This window comes from Gadus morhua, chromosome 13 (assembly GCF_902167405.1).
Source record: "Gadus morhua chromosome 13, gadMor3.0, whole genome shotgun sequence".
Taxonomy (NCBI): Eukaryota; Metazoa; Chordata; class Actinopteri; order Gadiformes; family Gadidae; genus Gadus; species Gadus morhua.
Window position 1 is genome coordinate 3,766,880 of NC_044060.1, and position 18,626 is coordinate 3,785,505.

The window sequence follows — 18,626 nt, forward strand, 5'->3', positions numbered from 1 at the left end:
CTGGGGCCGCTTTATAAGATCCCCGGGTCCCGAGGTGTGATGGCACTGGATTTAGTTGGAGGACCTGATTTAACTGGGAATTAGCTGATACCGCCATCATGCCGGCCAAACCTGCCCCGATCAAGAAGGCGGCGAAGAAGGAGTTACCTGAGAAGAAGGTGGAGAAGGCCCCCGAGCCGGCTCCTGAGCCCGAACCCGCTCCCGTCGAGCCCGAAGCCGCTCCCGCCGCCGTCGAGGAGGCTCCCCCTGCGGAGACCCCGGCCGAGGGCGCCGCGGAGGCCCCCGCAGAGGTGGTCGTCGAGGCTCCACCTCCACCTCCCCCTGGTAATGCACCGTGTTGTGGCCCTGAGCTCCGGCTGGTCCGTAATATTTGCGATCTCATGTATCAATCAGTTAATCTCATGTCACCATCCATTAATCTCATGTCACCATCAATTAATCTCCTGTTACCGTCAATTCTACTCATGTAACCATCAGTTCATCTCATGTAACCATCAAGTAATCTCATGGGACCATCAGTTTCGGTGGTCGATTACCGAAATTAATTGATGAATTAATGAATGAATGTATCAATGTGTTTAAGATATAATTGGAATGGTAATACAAAAACTGTTCTTCATTTCGTGATTTGCCTTCTAAAACTAACTTCTTGGATGTTATTTTATTAACAGGGTTAATAACTGTATATTTATTCAAATGTTATCGTTTACCGGTTGATTCAGAAATCAGCAGAGGTTGAACAAAGCATTAAACAGATTTCTTCTGCCATATCAGTAATTTGGACGTTAATCCTTCGTGCAGTCACCTCTTCCCTGACCCAGGGGATACCATCATCTCCTCTTGTTTACGTCCCTCTTTGACCCAAAAGTTAATTTTGGGGCATGACACTAAAACCCAATGGCAACACCTTCCTCCGCTCCACGATCAGGAGCAACGACATGTTCTATTAAAGACGGTGTGATCTTCATCTCACCTCCACCAGCGGCCCACTCACCGGCTATTCAAACTCCTGTGACTCATAAACCTTGAACCATGAACCATCCCGTCTCGTAGTGTCTCCTTACTATAAAACATTAAACCCGGCTGACCCTGGCAATCCTCCGCTGTCCTGCCCTGGCTGTGCTAACCCTCGCTACGCATTTAGATCCGGCAGCGATGATGCGAAACGGCATGAAGCGCTGCCATTTTGCCCTGTTACTCTGTGCCAAAACGTGACCGTCAGGTTCAAGAAGAAATGCTGGGCTTGCAAAGGCATGTTCACATTCAACCACACCGTGGTGTTCAGACAGAGGAGGACAGAGGAGGACAGGCTGCCTGTATTCACAGCTGAGCCCAACAGATGAGCACCTGTTGGTGGTCAATCAGCACGCGAATGTTGTTCCCTTCTAGACACCCCCACCCCCTCTCCCTGGTAACTGAAAGGCACGCATACAGCGTGAAAGATACCGACGGTGTTTAATGATGAGCGATAGCAAAGGCCAACCGGGCGTTGCACCTGCCCCAATGCCGCAGGGTAACCTGGCTGTCGTGACCAAATGCTTGCCTTGATTGCGTACGGTGGGGGGAGAAACCTTGTAACTGATCGCTCTTTGCTGCTACGACCGCCGTTGCCTGTTTAACACCAGCTGACTCTGCTGACGCGACCGAGGCTACCGCTGATCCAGAAGCTAGCACTGACCCTGCGGCTAACGCTGACCCCACCGCTGAAACACCTGTCGCAGAGGAGCCCAAAGCGCCTACACCTCCACCGCCACCACCCAAAGGTAAACCACCGCCACCATCACCCCCCTGGTTAACACCATCAACCTCCTCCTCCACCCTCCAGCCATCTCTTGCCTCCAGCCCCGGCCCCTGATGGGTCTGTGGCGTCACCTTGCTCGACCTCCATCTCCTAAATCTCTCAGATTGGTTTTATGGGATTGATCGGCCGTTTCGGTTAGTGCGTGTCCGTGCGTGTTGGGACAGGTCCTGATCTTGTCGCGTGTTTTTATCGTGTAGAGCCAACCAGCGCTCCCCTGGATCTGTTTATCGAGGACAAGAACGACACGTCGGTGAGCATCATCTGGAGCCAGCCTGAGACCGTGGGAGACTCTGGCCTCGACGGGTACCTCATTGAGGTGTGCAAGGATGGAAGTAAGTCGACCTCCCCTGCCTGCTACGACTACCGTAGGGTTCAGGGAACTGTTGTCTCTTAACAGACAGAACTGACAGAATTGTCATCAGACATGGCTCACTCTCAAAAACTAAAACACACATTATCTCTGCAATCACATTAAAAGCATTAATACACAACAAATTAACAGTAGGGTAAAGTGCAGTGTGTTCAAGTGCAGAAAGCGTTCATTAAGATTCAGGTTCTTAGGGTTAGGATTGAAGTCAAGTTGACGTTTGTAACTATGTCAAAATGTGTTGGTGACGCCTTTCCCCAATATTTTATCTTCCATGCTCACATAAACGCACAACCGTTTAAGTACGTGTGTATGGTAAGAAACTTAGATATTTCTGCCTAGATGTGGTTCAGCTTTATGGGTTGCACCTGTCAGGAAAATGTCAGGGACGGCTTTATATGGGGAAGTCCCTGACCTCTCCCCATAAGGGTGGAGGCATCTAGTGGGCTTGCTTTGGTCTCGCTCCAAAGGTCCCTCTTTTTGGCGTCATCTCCTAAATTAGAGTCCCTAAGTCAGGGTCCTAAAGTTCAGCTTAGCGAGGTTTTAGTGTGTCTTTTTAATAGAGGGTCCATCTTTTTGGTGTCATCTCCTAAGTTAGGGTCCCTACGTCATCGTCCTCAAGTTCAGCTTAGTGGGGGTTTAGTGTGTCTTTTGTATCAAGTGGCAAACCAAACAAAGCCAACAGAGCGATCCCGGCAGGAATGCCAAGAGAAATGAACAGTTTGGACTACCTTCAAGTCGTTTACCTTCCCACGGTTTTAAGTGTGTGTGAAAGGATACGCACGATTAGAAGGATCTAAATATACATTTATATTTGGGGCATTTAGAAGAAGCTTTTATCCAAATCCACTCACAACTATTAACACCAACGGCGGATTCAACCATGCAAGGCGACAGCCAGCTCGTCGGTAGGGTTAGGGTTAAGTGGCTTCCTCACCTCGACAAACAGTTAGGAGGAGCCGGGGATCGAACTAGGAACCTTCCAGTTGCAACTCACCCGCTCTACCTCCTGATATAAGCCTGAGCTAAGCTAAATGTGTAATTGTGTAACCGTTTGAAGGTAAAGATTAGATTAAAAACTCTACACTGAACATACCGCAGTTCACAACTTTAAAAAACACCATAAAAACACCATCTCTCTCGCTCCCGCTCTCTCTCTCTCTCTCTCTCTCTCTCTCTCCCTCTCTCTCTCTCTCTCTCTCTCTCTCTCTCTCTCTCTCTCTCTCTCTCTCTCTCTCTCTCTCTCTCTCTCTCTCTCTCTCTCTCTCTCCCCAGCCGAGGACTGGAAGGCAGTGAACGAGGAGCTGCACAAGTCCACCCGCTACGCCATCAAGAACCAGACGACCGGCGACAAGCTGAAGATCCGCGTGGTGGCGGTGAACGCGGGGGGTCGCAGTGCCCCCGGGGCCCTTCCCGAGGCCGTCCTGGTCAAGGAGGTGGCTGGTGAGTGAGCGCTTCGTCCCGGTGCCAAAGCGGTACCAAGGGACGCCTTGGGTTATCCCAGTCCATTTTGGTGGAACTCCTTTTGTTAGGATTATCCTTGAAAATATGTTACAAAATACGTTTAATTCCCCCTGATTTGGAGCAAAAAGTACAGTAATTTATGTTCTGATACCATTTTTTTCTTTGCGATACCGATTCTGATTCCGACTTTCCACCACCTACCGTTAACGAACGCAGGGTAACACACCACGCTTTTGTGATTTTCTCTGTGTGTGTAGTAAATGGGCAAGTCCTTAGTTGGTATCGGATTGGCGTATTAACTTGCGTACTCACCAATACCCTATACTGCATTTTGGGCAGTATTGGAGGAATTTCCGATACTGGTATTGGAATCTGAACAACTCTTTTTATTTCAATTTCGTTTAATAGTTTTGCTAAGTTAAGTAATGTTTGAATAAATTGAAACGTTGAATAAATTGAAACGTAGAATACAACAGGTGCGTTAGGAGGGCTATGTAGTTCAGGGGAGAGGTGTTAGTGGGGATCTGTCGAGTGGACGCCTGAAAACGAAGACGGCTTGATGAGTTGGAGTCACTGAATGTTGAAGTGCCTCCAAGTTCTGACAGCCCAGGCTTCAGTTTCTATGAGCTCTAGCGGAAGGCTTTTATTAGGTGCTGAGTTTCAGGGAAGGAATATGAGAGCATATTTTACCCAGCCTCCACAGATTTACTCATGTTGTCAAAATGGGTCTTGTTGTTGGTCAAGATTCGTTGTCGTGGTCTTGTTGATAGGTGATTATATGTTGTTTCTAATTAATAGAGAATAATGAGTCCTAACCCGCCCCAAGGTCTGAAACTGTAGTCTGCACTCTAGCGATTAAAGCATTCTAACACACACCACACAAAGGCGTGTAATTCGCTCTCTAAAATCAGAAATCAACTTGTGGGTAATGGAGAGTGGTGATTGAAACCTGAGCACAGCGCTTTGGCAGTACTTCAGACGATGCCTACATCCGTCTCCAACCTCCCTCTGGAGACAAGGCCAGAGAGCTTTCAGTGGATGGCTGGAAACGCCGGCGATATGAATGGTTTCCCAGCCCTCAGCCCACGTGAGGAAGAAATAGCTGGGATGTGTGCGTTATTAACACAGATTTGTTTGTGCCGAGAGTTTGGAATTGCAGCGCTCCCACTAGAAAGCCCCGCATGCCTGAGAGTAGTCTAACTAGCCCGGAGAAGATCCATGGCGACAAGTGATCCCACCGCCTCCAAAGGCATTCGCTGGGGGACGGGGGTGGAGAGGGGGATGGTGTTGGGTGTTTTTTCAGACTCGGGGTGGAGGGGAAGGCGGGGCAAATTCCTTGGTGTCCGGCCCTTGCCTTTCCGTCGAGGGTTAGGGGCGTGTGTATGGGGGGGGGGGCGGTATGGCCGGGGCATTTCAGGCCGCAGCAAAGCATCCTCAGTTACCCGGAGATTCAGTGTTTGTTTAGAAAAGATGCCGCAGACTTGTCAGGTCGGGTTTGGGTGTTGCTGAACTGGAGCCTTACACCCCTTCTGTTCAGAGTGTCAAGTTAGGACGGCTTGACACCAGCTCACCCGCAGAGTGGTATTTTAATATGCAGTTTATTAGTTAGCGCTTGGTATTCTGTAGGCCAGGATTAGCGGCAGTACAGCATACTAATTCCCCCATCTTGATTTAGAGTTTTGTGCTTATGGCGCAAAAAGCATTTTTAGCCCGGCGATGAAGGAGGTCTTAAGCGTTGGGCTAATGGTTGATAGAATCAAAGCTCATCCATTATTCAAATATTTGATGCTAATTTAGGTGGGAGGTAACAGTAGCTCTTGCTCCCGACGTGAGAGGACTTGAGTATGTTACTCGGTGGGGCTGCTTTTTTTAGCCGTTCTTCCAAGGAGAAGTGGCGTTTGTGTGTGTGTGTGTGTGTGGGGGGGGGGGGGGGGGGGGGGGGGTGCTTAACAGGTGGTCCTTTCCACTAGATCCCTTTTAGGCATGCAAAAAAAAAATTTGAAATCCGATCACGTTCACCTGTGTTGCTATAGTTAGGAATCAAACCGGCGGACCGCGAACCGACAGCAACCTCACGACTCTAGCGATGTGCTGATGAGGTGGAATGAAGATGAATCTGCAATGGGAACTTAATGATTTAGATGGCCGTGTGAGCCATGTACCAGTGCTCCAGATTAATTTTATGTAATCGGGTTGAAATTGTCTGTTCTGACCTGTGGCCACTCAAAGTGCGTTCGATTTTGTGCCTTGCATTCACCCTTTCATGCACGAATGTACACACCGAAGGCGGTGTCACCCATTGGAGGTGACATCCAGCTCGTCGAGAGCAGCTAGAGGTCTTGCTCCCGGACTCCTCAACACTCAGCTAGGAGGAGCCGGGGAATCGAACAAGCAACCTTTACTTTGCCTCCTGATCTAAAACTGCCTGTGTTAAAATGGAGTCATTTCTAATGTAACGTAATGTGTTGTGTTGCAGACCGTCCCAAGGTGCGTCTGCCTCGTTTCCTCAGACAGAGATACGTGGCCAATGTGGGGGCAAAGATCAACCTCACCGTCCCCTTCACTGTGAGCGCCACTCCGCTGACACACCCGACGAACACCTGACACACGACTGACATACACCTGATGTGCACCTGACATACACGTGAGATACACCTGAGATACACCTGAGATACACCTGAGGAACACCTGACATACACCTGAGATACACCTGACATACACCTGATACACTGCTGACACGCACCTGAGACACACACCTGACGTACACCTGACATACACCTGACACACCTGAGATACACCTGACATACATACACCTGATGTACACCTGACATACACATGAGATACACCTAAGATACACCTGACATACACCTGACACACCTGAGATACACCTGACATACACCTGACACACACCTGATGTACACCTGAGACACACCCCTGATACACCTGACCTACACTCAGGTTCACCTTGGTTGTGTCCTTCCTCAGTGGACGTTTGTGGATAAATACATTCAGTCAGTCAGCAGTGCTGGTTTGGTCCAAAGTGGCGTACAAATGAGTCTTAGAATGACCAGGGCCCGGCATGGGAATTTGTGCCGCTACAAAGAAAGTGCAGCATCTTTAAAAGAGCATCTGCACAAATGTCTTTTGCAAATGTTTCCGGGCCTCCATTGATTGCTTATAATAACTGTAATCATAAGAATAGTTCTTCTTCTGCACGTCACAGCTCTCTGTGAGCTTTTTCCTTAGAGGGGCTTGCTGATACTGTATTATACTATTTATACCTGCTACATCACGGTGTACCACCCCCACAACCTCCACTTCCTCCACATCTTCTACAACCTGCACTAACTCCACTCCTTCCATTACACCTCACCACCTCCACTAGCTCCTCCACCTCTTACCTCCCAACCTCCAACACCCCCAATACCTCCTCCACCTCCAATACCTCTGATACCTCCACTATCTCCAAACCTCCACTACCCTCCACAACCTCATTCACCCTCGTCAACCTCCACTACTGTATTACACTATACATACCTGCTACATCACTGTGTTTGTGTGTTCCCCCCTGTACCAGGGCAAGCCCAAGCCCGTGGTGACCTGGACAAAGGACGGCCAGCCCCTGGACACCAAGCGGGTCCAGATCCGCAGCACGGAGCGCGACAGCATCCTGTTCATCCGAGTGTCAGTGCGCGAGGACTCCGGCGTCTACGAGATGTGCGTCAAGGTGGACGACTTTGAGGACAAGGCCACCCTGATCCTGCAGATCGTGGGTAACTATGATGAGGAAGAGGAGGAGGACCGGATGAAACCGGACCAAGGGCGCGGGGGGGGGGGGGACAGGGGGGGGTCGCGCTGCGCTGTTGTTGTCGTGTTACTGTCGCCGATGAGTGAGATCGGAACGACTTGGACGAGATGAGATCACATGATTAGATCTCAGAGGTTAAGTGTTAAGGGAATTTTGGATAAAGTAGGGCTGCCAAAACCCTTCAATATGATGTAATGAAAGACTTGACTCTAATCTAATTTAATTAAATTAGCTTAAATTAGTGTCCATTAGATTCAATTTCTGAGTGATATTTAGTGCGGCTGATTGCTAGAGCACAGCAGTGGGTCAGAATTAGCCTTAGTAACCGTTGACGGGCAGCATACGTAAACAAGGTTGGCTTTTTACCATTTGGGTGCGAGGGAATGTTATCCTAGGTCCCATCTGTGCCAGTAAAAAATAAAAATAAACATCTATCCTGGTTATCCTCAAACAACTTCATAGTGGCACGCACCCCAATAGTGACTGAGCCCTGAAAGCCATCAGATTTTAACTCTGGGGGTCAATGCTGAAATTCCCACTATGAATTAAAATCCCAAAGGGCGCAGTTATTGACCTGCTTCCCATTACCGGTTGTTCGCCAGAGAGGGAAGGCAGATTGACCGTGACAGACTCTCTCATCGACCCGCTTCTGGATGGTGCGGCCTGCCGTCCCCATTCTCCATAGGGGGCGCCAAATACCATAAAAGGCCCCTTTAACTTGATGTACTCGTGTTGTCCCCTGCAGAGCTGCCCGGGGCCCCGGCCACTGCGAAGATCGTGGACACCTGGGGCTTCAATGTGGCCCTTGAATGGACCCCACCGGTGGACAGCGGGAACACGGAAATCATTGGATACACCATCCAGAAAGCCGACAAGAAGACCGGAGTGAGTCCACTGGCTCGCGTTACCCACGCTATTCCAGTCCCAGATAGACATAGTTCAGATGTTATGGATTAGGCGGATCTCGCTTATCATTTACGGAGGATTAAAATCTCAGACTGAGCACCTCAGATATGTGTTCATTACATCCTGGATCCACACCAGTTGTTGTCTTGCTCATTAACTAATCTCTCTCTCTCTCTCTCTCTCTCTCTCTCTCTCTCTCTCTCTCTCTCTCTCTCTCTCTCTCCAGGACTGGTTCACTGTGTTGGACCACTACCACCGGATGAATGCCACCATCTCAGACCTGGTCATGGGCAACATCTACAAGTTCAGAGTGTTCTCTGAGAACAAGGTTGGGATGAGCGAGGACGCCGTGGTGACCAAGGGCGAGGCCAAGATCCTGAAGACAGGTCGCTACCCTTATATACCCCTACGATACCTTCATACTACCCCTGTACAATACATATTGTACCCCTCTACTAACCCTTTACTGCCTGTATACTAGCCATTTACTACCCCTATACTACCACTAGATATATATAACCATAAAAATATACATGCGTCAAATAAGATGATTACCAATGATCTAATTTAAGGGGATGGCAAATAGTAACGTCTGTCTGTCTTTTTGTCTGTCTGTCCCTCCAGATATTGATTACAAGCCCTTACCGTTCACCGAGCATGACTACTCAGAGCCCCCCAAGTTCACCGTCTCCCTGGCTGACAGGGCCGCCACGGTGGGCTACAGCACCAAGCTGCTGTGCTCCGTCAGGGGGAGCCCCAAGGTAGGCCAGCAACCTCCACTACCTCCACTATCTACAAACCTTCACTATCTCCAAACTCCCATCACCCTCACTACCCTCCAGAACCTCCAGTCCCTAAAGTATTAATATTATTGAAGTGCCCAATATGACTCAGTTTTGAGACCAAAACGTTATTTAGCTGAGGCGAAGTTGCTTCTGAGGACGTGGGGCGAAGGCAGGCGCTGAAGGTTGAATAGTGAAATGTTTGGAAGCTGGTGAGAGATAAACCTTTGCTGTTATTAGTGTGGGTCGGCAGTAAAAACCTTTAAAGGTGTTTAGGTGACTGTCTTACTTTCTGGACCACTGCCCAGGACTTGACAGAATGCCAAGGCCATTTCCGAGCTATTTGTGAACAACCTTGTTGATGAGTTTGGTGAAAGAACGGCTGAAGACGCACTGTATAAACTTTTACTTGCTAGCTCTTTTGCACCTTCACACCCCATCAGAACTGTTGTCAGATGAGTTTGGAATAAAGACATAAACACCTAACTTGGCCTGCGGGCCGTTAGCTTATCTGTTAGCTCAGAGAGTTAGCCGATTGGCTAGTTTTAATGGTTAGCTTAGCTTTTAGCTTGGTGGTTAGCTCAGTGGTTAGATCAACATTTAGATGTGGGTTTAGATTAGCGGTTAGCTTAGCCATTAGCATTAGCTTATTTGTTCAGCTCGTTTGGTAGCTGAGCTGTTGAGCTTTTCATCTGTTCCAACACAATGCCTTCCAAAGAAGCGGTGAATGTTGGTGGGTGGAGGTGAGGGACGTGGGGGGGGGGGGGGGGGGGGGGGGCTTATAGAAGCCATCCGGAGTCAGAATCTGGAGTTGGAATGCCCAGAGTTTAGCTCGGGTCTATTAACGTAACAGGGGCCGGGGAAAAACATAACAACCCTCAACCCCTCCCACCAACCAATCACACCGCCCCCCCCACGGGACGGGACGGGGGAGCTGGGGGGGGGGGGGGGGGTTGAAGTAAAGATAACAACCCTGCTTCCCCACCCCTCCCTGGGGGGGTCTTGGGGGGGTCTTGGGGGGGCGGTGGGCGGGTGTGGGGGCCAGGCTTCACAGGGGGCAGTAGGGTCGGATCAGACGTGTGACATTCCCGCGCCGGTGGAAAGCCTTCAAGGTCTGGTATGCCCAGCCGTGCGGCCTCTCTGCAGTTAAACTGTCCGCCCGAGTGCTGTGTTAGAGCCCCCCGTCAGGGGGGGGGGGGGGGGGGGGGCACCAGCGACCAGGGCCGCAGGAGGGGCTTGTGGATTTAGATTGGAGTCGGGGAGGCGTGGGATACTTTGATACATCTTTTGTTTGTACTTGTGCTCCACTTTACTGTACTTGTTTTACTGTTGTTGGGAAGTTTTAATGCGACTTAAAATGTCCCACGCTGTGGGATTATATCATACAGATGAAAAAAGGTCTTTAAAGTCCTCCGAAAATAGGATTGCTCTTCATGAAATTCACCATCCCCTCTCTCCTTTTTCTCCTCTCTCCTCTCTCTCCTCTCTCCCCTCTCTCCTCTTTCTCCTCTTCTCCTCTCTCTCCTCTCTCTCCTCTCTCTCCTCTCTCCCCCTCTCTCCTCTCTCTCCTCTCTCTCCTCTCTCCCCTCTTTCTCCTCTCTCTCCTCTCTCCCCTCTTTCTCCTCTTTCTCCTCTTCTCCTCTCTCTCCTCTCTCTCCTCTCTCCCCTCTTTCTCCTCTCTCTCCTCTCTCTCCTCTCTCCCCTCTTTCTCCTATTTCTCCTCTTCTCCTCTCGCCTATTCCTCCTTTCTCTCCTTGCTCTCCCCCCTCCTTTCTCCTCTCCCTCATCTTTTCTCTCTCCTCTCTTCTCCCTCCTCTCTCACCTCCTGTGTGTGTGTCTGTTGATGTGCGCGTGTGCGTGTGTGTGTGTGTGTGTGTGTGTGTGTGCGTCTGAAACCAGCCTAAGATCGAGTGGCTGAAGAACCAGATGATCATCGGCGACGACCCCAAGTACCGGCAGATCTGCGTGCAGGGGATCTGCACTCTGGAGATCCGCAAGCCGGGGAACTACGACGGCGGCGTGTACATGTGCAGGGCCAAGAACAGCTGTGGAGAAGCCACCGTGCACTGCAAGCTGGAGGTCAAACGTAAGGACGGCCTGGGCTTAGCTCTAGGAGATAGAGCGGGTTGCCTCGTAATGGGAAGGTTGCTAGTTCGATCCCCAGCTCTTCCTAGCTGAGATCCGAGGTGTCCCTGAGCAAGACAACCTCGTGGCTCAGGAGCTAGAGAGCAAGTTGCCTTGTAACGGTTGCCGGTTCGATCCCCGCCACCTCCTAGAGGAGTGTTGAGGTGTCCCTGAGCAAGACACCTCAACCTGACTGCTCACGACGAGCTGGCTGTCACCTTCCATGGTTGACTCTGCCGTCGGTGTCTGAATGTGTGTATGGACCGATGGAGTCGCTTAGGATAAAGCATCTGCGAATTGAAAATCTATAGACAGCACGGCCCATGTTTCAAAGTCCCAGAGAACCCCAAATCAGTGTTTGTTGATGATCTATGATCGAAAACATGGCCGTTTATGGTGTGTTGCCACTGTCTGCCGAGATATAGTGTACGCTAATGCAGAAATGAACGGCCGAACTAGACTGTTATTGGTTACCTGGTCCACAAGTCCTTCTCTGGGTTACTGAACTGGAGCGATGGAAAACTGTACAGCCAGCCTAGTTTTAAAATTACAAGAAGAACAGGCACATTTGTTTAAATAATATATTTGTATTTATTATATTAACATGGAGGCCGATTGGTGTCGAGTGCATAATTATAGGCCCGCCCTGTTGGGCATGGGCAACCAAAGTTGGAATTGAACCCCTTCCCCTGGCAGAGTTCATGGCTGGCTCTGGGGTGTTAGGTCATTGACAGGATCGCTTTATAGAATTGGATGAAGCATGAAGTCTAAGATTATCTGCTGGCCTAAGTGAGGCCTTCCCTTCGTTTATTCTGCTTGGTGTTTCCTACAGAGCCAATTAATCCTGACGCCGAGAAGAAGTAGATGGATACGATCATTTCTAGGTGAGCAACCTTTTTGTTTCCAATCCTTCAACGCACACTGCGTCAGTCATCAGTCGTCGTTTTGACAGTGACTAGTGTAAAAGCATAGCTACAAACTAACCTTTCCAAAAAATCTCACCAATCACAAAACACTAAATGTGAGTGCGTGCGTGGGCGTGTGTGCGTGTGTTCGCAAATGCATGCGTGTGTGTGCGTGCGCTTGCACGTGCGTGTGAGTGCGTCTGTCCGTGCGTGCGTGCGTGCGTGCGTGTGTGTGTTACAACTCAAGTACATCCCTGACTCCATAAAAGCTCAGCAATTTGTGCCAAACATTTTTTATGTGTCTCTATTTGAGTCCTGGGAGGACATCTGTCTTCTCCCTGACTCCAGTCCCTACATGGCAGCTACTAAACTGGGAGAAGTCGCCCCTCCCTTTCCAGCATGGTGGCACTCATAAATTAACGTCAGGGGCCGAGGGCGGTGTGCCCACCCCGGGCCTTAATCACATTTCCCTGACTCAGCCAGCACCTTGGCTCCATTAGGGGCCAATCATTTATTAGGACCGGCGGCCATTTTTACATTTCACGCAGTCAACTGAAACTTTTATAAGCCCTTCGACTCACCTCATGTAATTGTATCGCAGAACTAATAGGGTCAGGCACACAGACTCGCGTCGGGTTGAATTATGGGCTGACTCGAATGGCGGTAACATTTTGTTTAGCGTCAGACTCTAATCATAACACCTCACTCATTTCAGTTTGGCTTTTGTTTGTTTGACGATTAACTGAAGTGTCTCTTATCTGGGATGTTAACCTTGAACTCTGTTGACATTTGTGCATCTTTTGCATTCCAGAAGTGGATGATGCCTGAACAGCAAAGAAGTAAGTTCATCTTTTTTGGTGCTTTCCAAAATAATTGCAGTAAAAAAGGACTCAGTGTTTACATATATGTCGATTCCCATCTTGTCCACAGGAGGGTGCTGGAGTCCCGGAACAACATGTACATACAGCTGGAGAACACACGGTCAAACGGACTTCGCCCATGTGGACTTTCTGAATGTGTTTCTGTGTTTCCGAAGATTAACCATTCTTGTCTGCTTATTTATATATTTATTAATTTACAATACCTCATTAAGTCCTCATTCACGTCCAATGGATCTGTTTGATAGCCCATCAGAACTTTCTCCGGTACAATGGCAATCCGAGGAGCGTCTATCCCCAGTTGGTTCCTCAATGGGTGTACATTACAAATTCTAACACATTCATTCACTGTTCCTCTCATGAGAATATGTAACATCTCTGTGTTTGTAACAATAAATGTGTTCATTTTCTGGTTTTATTTTCTCTTTGTGTGAAGGACGAGCTTGATTTATGGGATACAAGTGGTCTAAATGTAACGCAGGCCTTCTATTTTAGTGGCCCTAACAAACAGGTTGGCCCTCACGCTATGCACTAGAGGGCTCAATGTTTCAAACGCACATTTTTTTATATTGGCTACTTTATAAATACTTGTTTCTGTTCGTCACAATTTATCTGCTCAACTGAGAAAATAATTTAAGCGCAAATATAAAATGCCAAATTTGGCCAACAGGTTAATAATCTATAAGAACATCTGATATTTATGATGATGATGATGCATTGAATTGATATAGCGCTTTTTCCTAGACACTCAAAGACGCTTTACATTGAAGGGGGGGACCTCACTCCCCACCTCACTCACCATTTATAGGAAATGTCATGCTTTAAAAGGTGTACTCCACAACTGCAAATGCCATAATGTGTAATATTGGTACCAAAAGAAAGATAACAAGTGTGAGATATTTTTGCAAGTGTGTAATAATCAAAGTGGATACTACTTTAGAGGGAATCAAATTAGAACACAGAACAAGTGGAAGACTTCACGCCCGAAACGGCCACCAGATGGCGACGAAGAGCGAATGTTCTGATTGAAGGCAATTAATCCATTTCCTCTGAAAGCTTCTCACTCGGCTACTCTATCGATTGTAAACAACATGTTGAGTTGTAAAATGTTGCCCGGACGCTGGGTCATCCGTTTATGGTGGTTTGATGCGATGAAACAAAACTTTGATAAAACAAATAACAAAGGTAAGACATAATTTTTTTTGTTGTAAAGAGAAAAAAAGAGACGCTTGTCCTTGATAGTTTTGGGGATCTAGTTCGGTCAGCTTTAGTCCCAGAGTGATATGGATGGGGCTGTTGGAGTCAGGGGATCTCAGCTTTCATTCTCCCTACTTTGTTTGCATCAAATCGCGTGGACAATATCGCTTCTGCTGTGCATGCACAAATTCATAACACTTTTTGTTACACGGTACTCATTTGGTTTGGGGTTGGAATTATCTTTCGTTTAGGAAGGTTAGGTTAGTCTGAGGTTTGAGAACCTGATCTTCCTAAGGGGGTCCCGTCCCACATGACTGCTTTCGCATGTGTTGAAAATGCCTTCAAATGTCTTTGCATTGGGGGGAGGGGCTTTCCCCGAAACGATTAATTTCGGGATGAAGAGGTCAAAGGTCCTCTATTATACTCAGGTGTCTGATGTTGATTGTCCATTACAAGTCACTTCACAATCTACCCTCACACGTGGGAGTGACCCACAGATTTATGATGATAGCGTTCAGCCAACCAGTTGGTTCAGTCCCCTGGGAAGGCTGGGAGCTCCATCTCTCTATTCTACACCTGGGTGGACACGCCCATGTGTGAGGTCAAAATAGGTTCGCTTGTGAAATGTCTTCTAATGGATAATCAACATAAGACCCAGTGGTGAAATAAGGGACCATTTTTTATTATTATCAAACATTGATTATAAAGATTCCATACTGGACACAAAAAATTCAACAACCAAGAGTGAGGACAAATGCTATTTTTGCTATAACTTAATTTAATAAGTTGAACCAGATGGCAATTTCAGATCTATTTGTTTATTTTAGATTCGGACACCGACAGTAGAAACAGCTTTTAAAATTCCAGTTGGGCCCTTGTTATGGAATACTGGCCCTTTTCCAAAGCCAGCTACTGTAGGCTTGCATGCTCTGGCTCATTCTCAGCATCCCGAATCTGCGCTGCAAATCTGGATAAGGTACACACAGTAATAATACTAACTCTAAACTCTCTCAGTGCCCAACATGTCTCTCTTGGAGTTGTTGGCATAGTGATACCCACCAGGAGGGCAACAACTATCTAGCTCACTGCCAGAGAAAGAGAGAGGCACTATAGTTACATAAGGAGGGTGACAAAATGTGGCTAAATTCGTCAGCTGTCTTTTTCAACACAGAAGGCACTGGAAAACAAATGGTTTGAACAGAGTTCAAACCGAAATATGGTAAAGATTGTGCTCTAGATTATCTTCTTACTACTCTTTCTTCCATATAGCTATCTCCCTATTTCTATCTATATGCATGTCTCTCTGTTTTAAGTCTAAAGCTATCCTCACTGATGAATGAATTTTGCGCCATCATTTGTTTGTAACCTCCTTGAGTCTGGCTCCCTCTAGTGTTCGATTTCTCGTAATTACACCTTTACACTCACATGCAGCAATAGGTACTATTGCTGTTTGGAAAAGGAACATCCTTTAATTATAAATTAACTATTTCTGTCATCACCTGTACCTCTTATGGATGACAACATCATCACGGTTCAATTCCAATTCTGGTGACATATTACCCCTCATTTTTGCTAATGTACCTGTTATAGGTATCAGGTACTGTGAGGGCCCCCTGGTTTAATACCTTAAAGGACCCGGGAACCTAGACCCAGGGCCAGGTACCAGGTGCCTGCCCCTGGGTCTTGGTTCCCGGGTCTTTACCAGGTACAGTTACCAGGTACCAGTGTGTAGGGCCCTCGGGGACTCGGCTCCGTCTAGGTGATTGTCCCTGGTCCTGGGAGTATTAAAACCCTTAAGGGCCCGGCGGTGGGAGCCCGGTTCTGCTGGCAGCCGGCCGGGATGATGCTCTTAGGGGGGGAGACGTGTTCTCCTCTGTCTGGATCCTTCTAGATTGAAAATGTGTTCTCCCCCTCCGTCTGGATTCTTCTGGAGATGCTGGGGCTTTAGGGGGAGATGAATATAGCTGGAGGGAGGGAGGGAGAGAGAGAGAGAGAGAGAGAGAGAGAGAGAGAGAGAGAGAGAGAGAGAGAGAGAGAGAGAGAGAGAGAGAGAGAGAGAGAGAGAGAGAGAGAGAGAGAGAGAGAGAGAGAGAGAGAGAGAGAGAGAGAGAGAGAGGAGAAATCGAAATCGATACAAATACAGACAGATGAACGGACAGACAGAACAGCACTATAATGCATTAAACATGAACGAGAGCTCTGATTCGTTGATGTATGGAATAAGCATATCCAATCAGCGTGATGGGCTGTGGCCTGCCGTGAGTGATGAAGCACCCGGCAGCCATCTGGGGCTGGAAGGAGTTCACTCCGTCAGAGACTTTAATTAAAATAGTCCCTGTGTTCTAATGCCCACTGAAATAAATAGATCTGATGACTTGCATCTTTCGCCGCGAGTACTATATGAAAAAATACTACATTATAGACGTGTGTGTGTGTGTGTGTGTGTGTGTGTGTGTGTGTGTGTGTGTGTGTGTGTGTGTGTGTGTGTGTGTGTGTGTGTGTGTGTGTGTGTGTGTGTGTGTGTGTGTGTGTGTGTGTGTACGCGTGGGGAATCGTTACGTTAATGGGTGCAGTTCTTTCCTCAGCATTGGACTCAGTGAAAGACGTTCTTCATGCTGCAGGCGCTCCAGTCGTACACATTTGTTAAAGGTGTACGATGTAAAAGCTTTCACCTCAGAGTGATCGGTTGTAGATGGCCTGGCCGTCCGCGAGCGTTAGTGAGAGAAACCCGGGACCATCCGTCTGGAGACGTGGGAGCCTGCCGCCGCGTTGGACGACCCAAACACCAGCCCCATCACGGCTCCTCCGACCAATGACAGCCTCTCTCCCGTTATGGGAGCGAGGAATCCCTCCCGCCCGTCATACACAGCAGCCTGAAGGAGGGTGTGTGTGTGTGTGTGTGTGTGTGTGTGTGTGTGTGTGTGTGTGTGTGTGTGTGTGTGTGTGAGCATATGAGCATATGAGCAATCGTGTGTGTTTCCCGACGAGTATGAACACAAAGGTCGCTAGTCTTGAATTGTATTATTCGTATTTTAAATATCAATGGCTGATTGTCATAATCACCCAAAGTTTAAGGTAATTTATAAAGTGTGTGCGTGTGTGTGTGTCTCTGTCTGTTTCTGCGTCTGGTTCTGTGTATGCGTCTGTGTCTTCAACCTCCTCCACGCAGGACTCACCAGCGAGTCCACCGTTGGGGGGGGGGGGGGGGGGGGGGGGTACATCTCGGCCCCCTGTTTAGCGTCATAACCCTGAGCTCCCGTCTCTTGCCTTCAGCCCCTTAACGGACTTCCTCTCTGGTGGGTGTTTGACGCGGGCGTGCGGTGTACGACCCTGCTGTGGCCGAGCGGTCGTGTGTGTAGTGTACGTGTGTGTTTTGTGAATGGCTGCGGGGCCCGCCCTGCCTGTGCGGCGGAGTGCCGGCGCTGTGGGCAGTAAACAGAGTTTCCTGGCTCTCCCTTCGTTCTGCTCCATTATTCATTAGCATGTTGGATGAGTTTAGACGGAGCTGAGCTCCCCTGGTGGACACTCTCTCTCTCTCTCTTTCACTCACTCACTCACTCACTCACTCACTCACTCACTCACTCACTCACTCACTCACTCACTCACTCACTCACTCACTCACTCACTCACTCACTCACTCTCTCTCTCTCCTGCACTCACTCTTGCACTCACTCTCGATAGCTTTCTCCATCTTTCTCTCGCTCTGTCCCTCTCTCTCTCTTGCCCTCTCTCTCCATCCCTCTCTCTACCTCCCTCTCTCTCTTGCCCTCTCTCTCCATCCCTCTCTCTACCTCCCCCTCTATCTGCACCCTCTCTCTCCATCCCTCTCTTTACCTCCCCCTCTATCTGCACCCTCTCTCTCCATCCCTCTCTTTACCTCCCCCTCTATCTGCATCGTCTCTCCCTCTCTCTCCGTTCTGTGCACCACGGCAACCGTGGAATGCTGAGAAACAACTTCCCTCCTATACTGCAGCAAAAAGCTGCTGGGATGATTGGAAACGCCCATTACACCCCCGCCCCCCCCCCCACCCCCCCCCACCCCCCTCCCCATCCCTCACTCGCTCTCTCCTTCTCTCCCTTCCTCTCTCTCTCTCTTTCTCTCTTGCTCGCTCGCTCTGTCTCTTTCTCTCTCTTCCTACACACACACACACACACACACACACACACACACACACACACACACACACACACACACACACACACACACACACACACACACACGTGTCAGCATCTTCTCCGCGCTAGAGCCCAGCTGGAGGCAGGTTGTGGACCGTGTCCGAGATGCACGTAGAACCTGCAGTAGAAGACTTCTGCAGCTCTCCCATCACCCCCCCCTCCTCTTTACACTCCGACTCACCCCAACACACACACACACACACACACACACACACACA

The 18,626-nt window shown here is 48.8% G+C and overlaps 1 protein-coding gene across 2 annotated transcripts; it reads left to right on the plus strand.

Moving 5' to 3' along the window:
* Positions 1-19: 19 nt before the first annotated feature.
* Positions 20-13,451, plus strand: mybphb (myosin binding protein Hb). 2 transcript variants are annotated; one of them, XM_030375766.1, is made up of 13 exons: positions 20-324; positions 1,626-1,763; positions 1,999-2,133; positions 3,444-3,611; positions 6,109-6,197; positions 7,210-7,405; positions 8,186-8,325; positions 8,573-8,732; positions 8,971-9,107; positions 11,028-11,214; positions 12,085-12,136; positions 12,969-12,996; positions 13,088-13,451. In XM_030375766.1, the coding sequence occupies exons 1-11, from the start codon at positions 99-101 to the stop codon at positions 12,114-12,116; spliced, it is 1,608 nt and encodes a 535-aa protein (XP_030231626.1). In that variant the 5' UTR covers positions 20-98; the 3' UTR covers positions 12,117-12,136; positions 12,969-12,996; positions 13,088-13,451. The 2 variants fall into 2 exon arrangements, with proteins under 2 accessions (XP_030231626.1, XP_030231627.1); XM_030375767.1 differs by lacking the exon at positions 1,626-1,763 and having other exon boundaries at positions 25-324.
* The last annotated feature ends 5,175 nt before the right edge of the window (positions 13,452-18,626 follow it).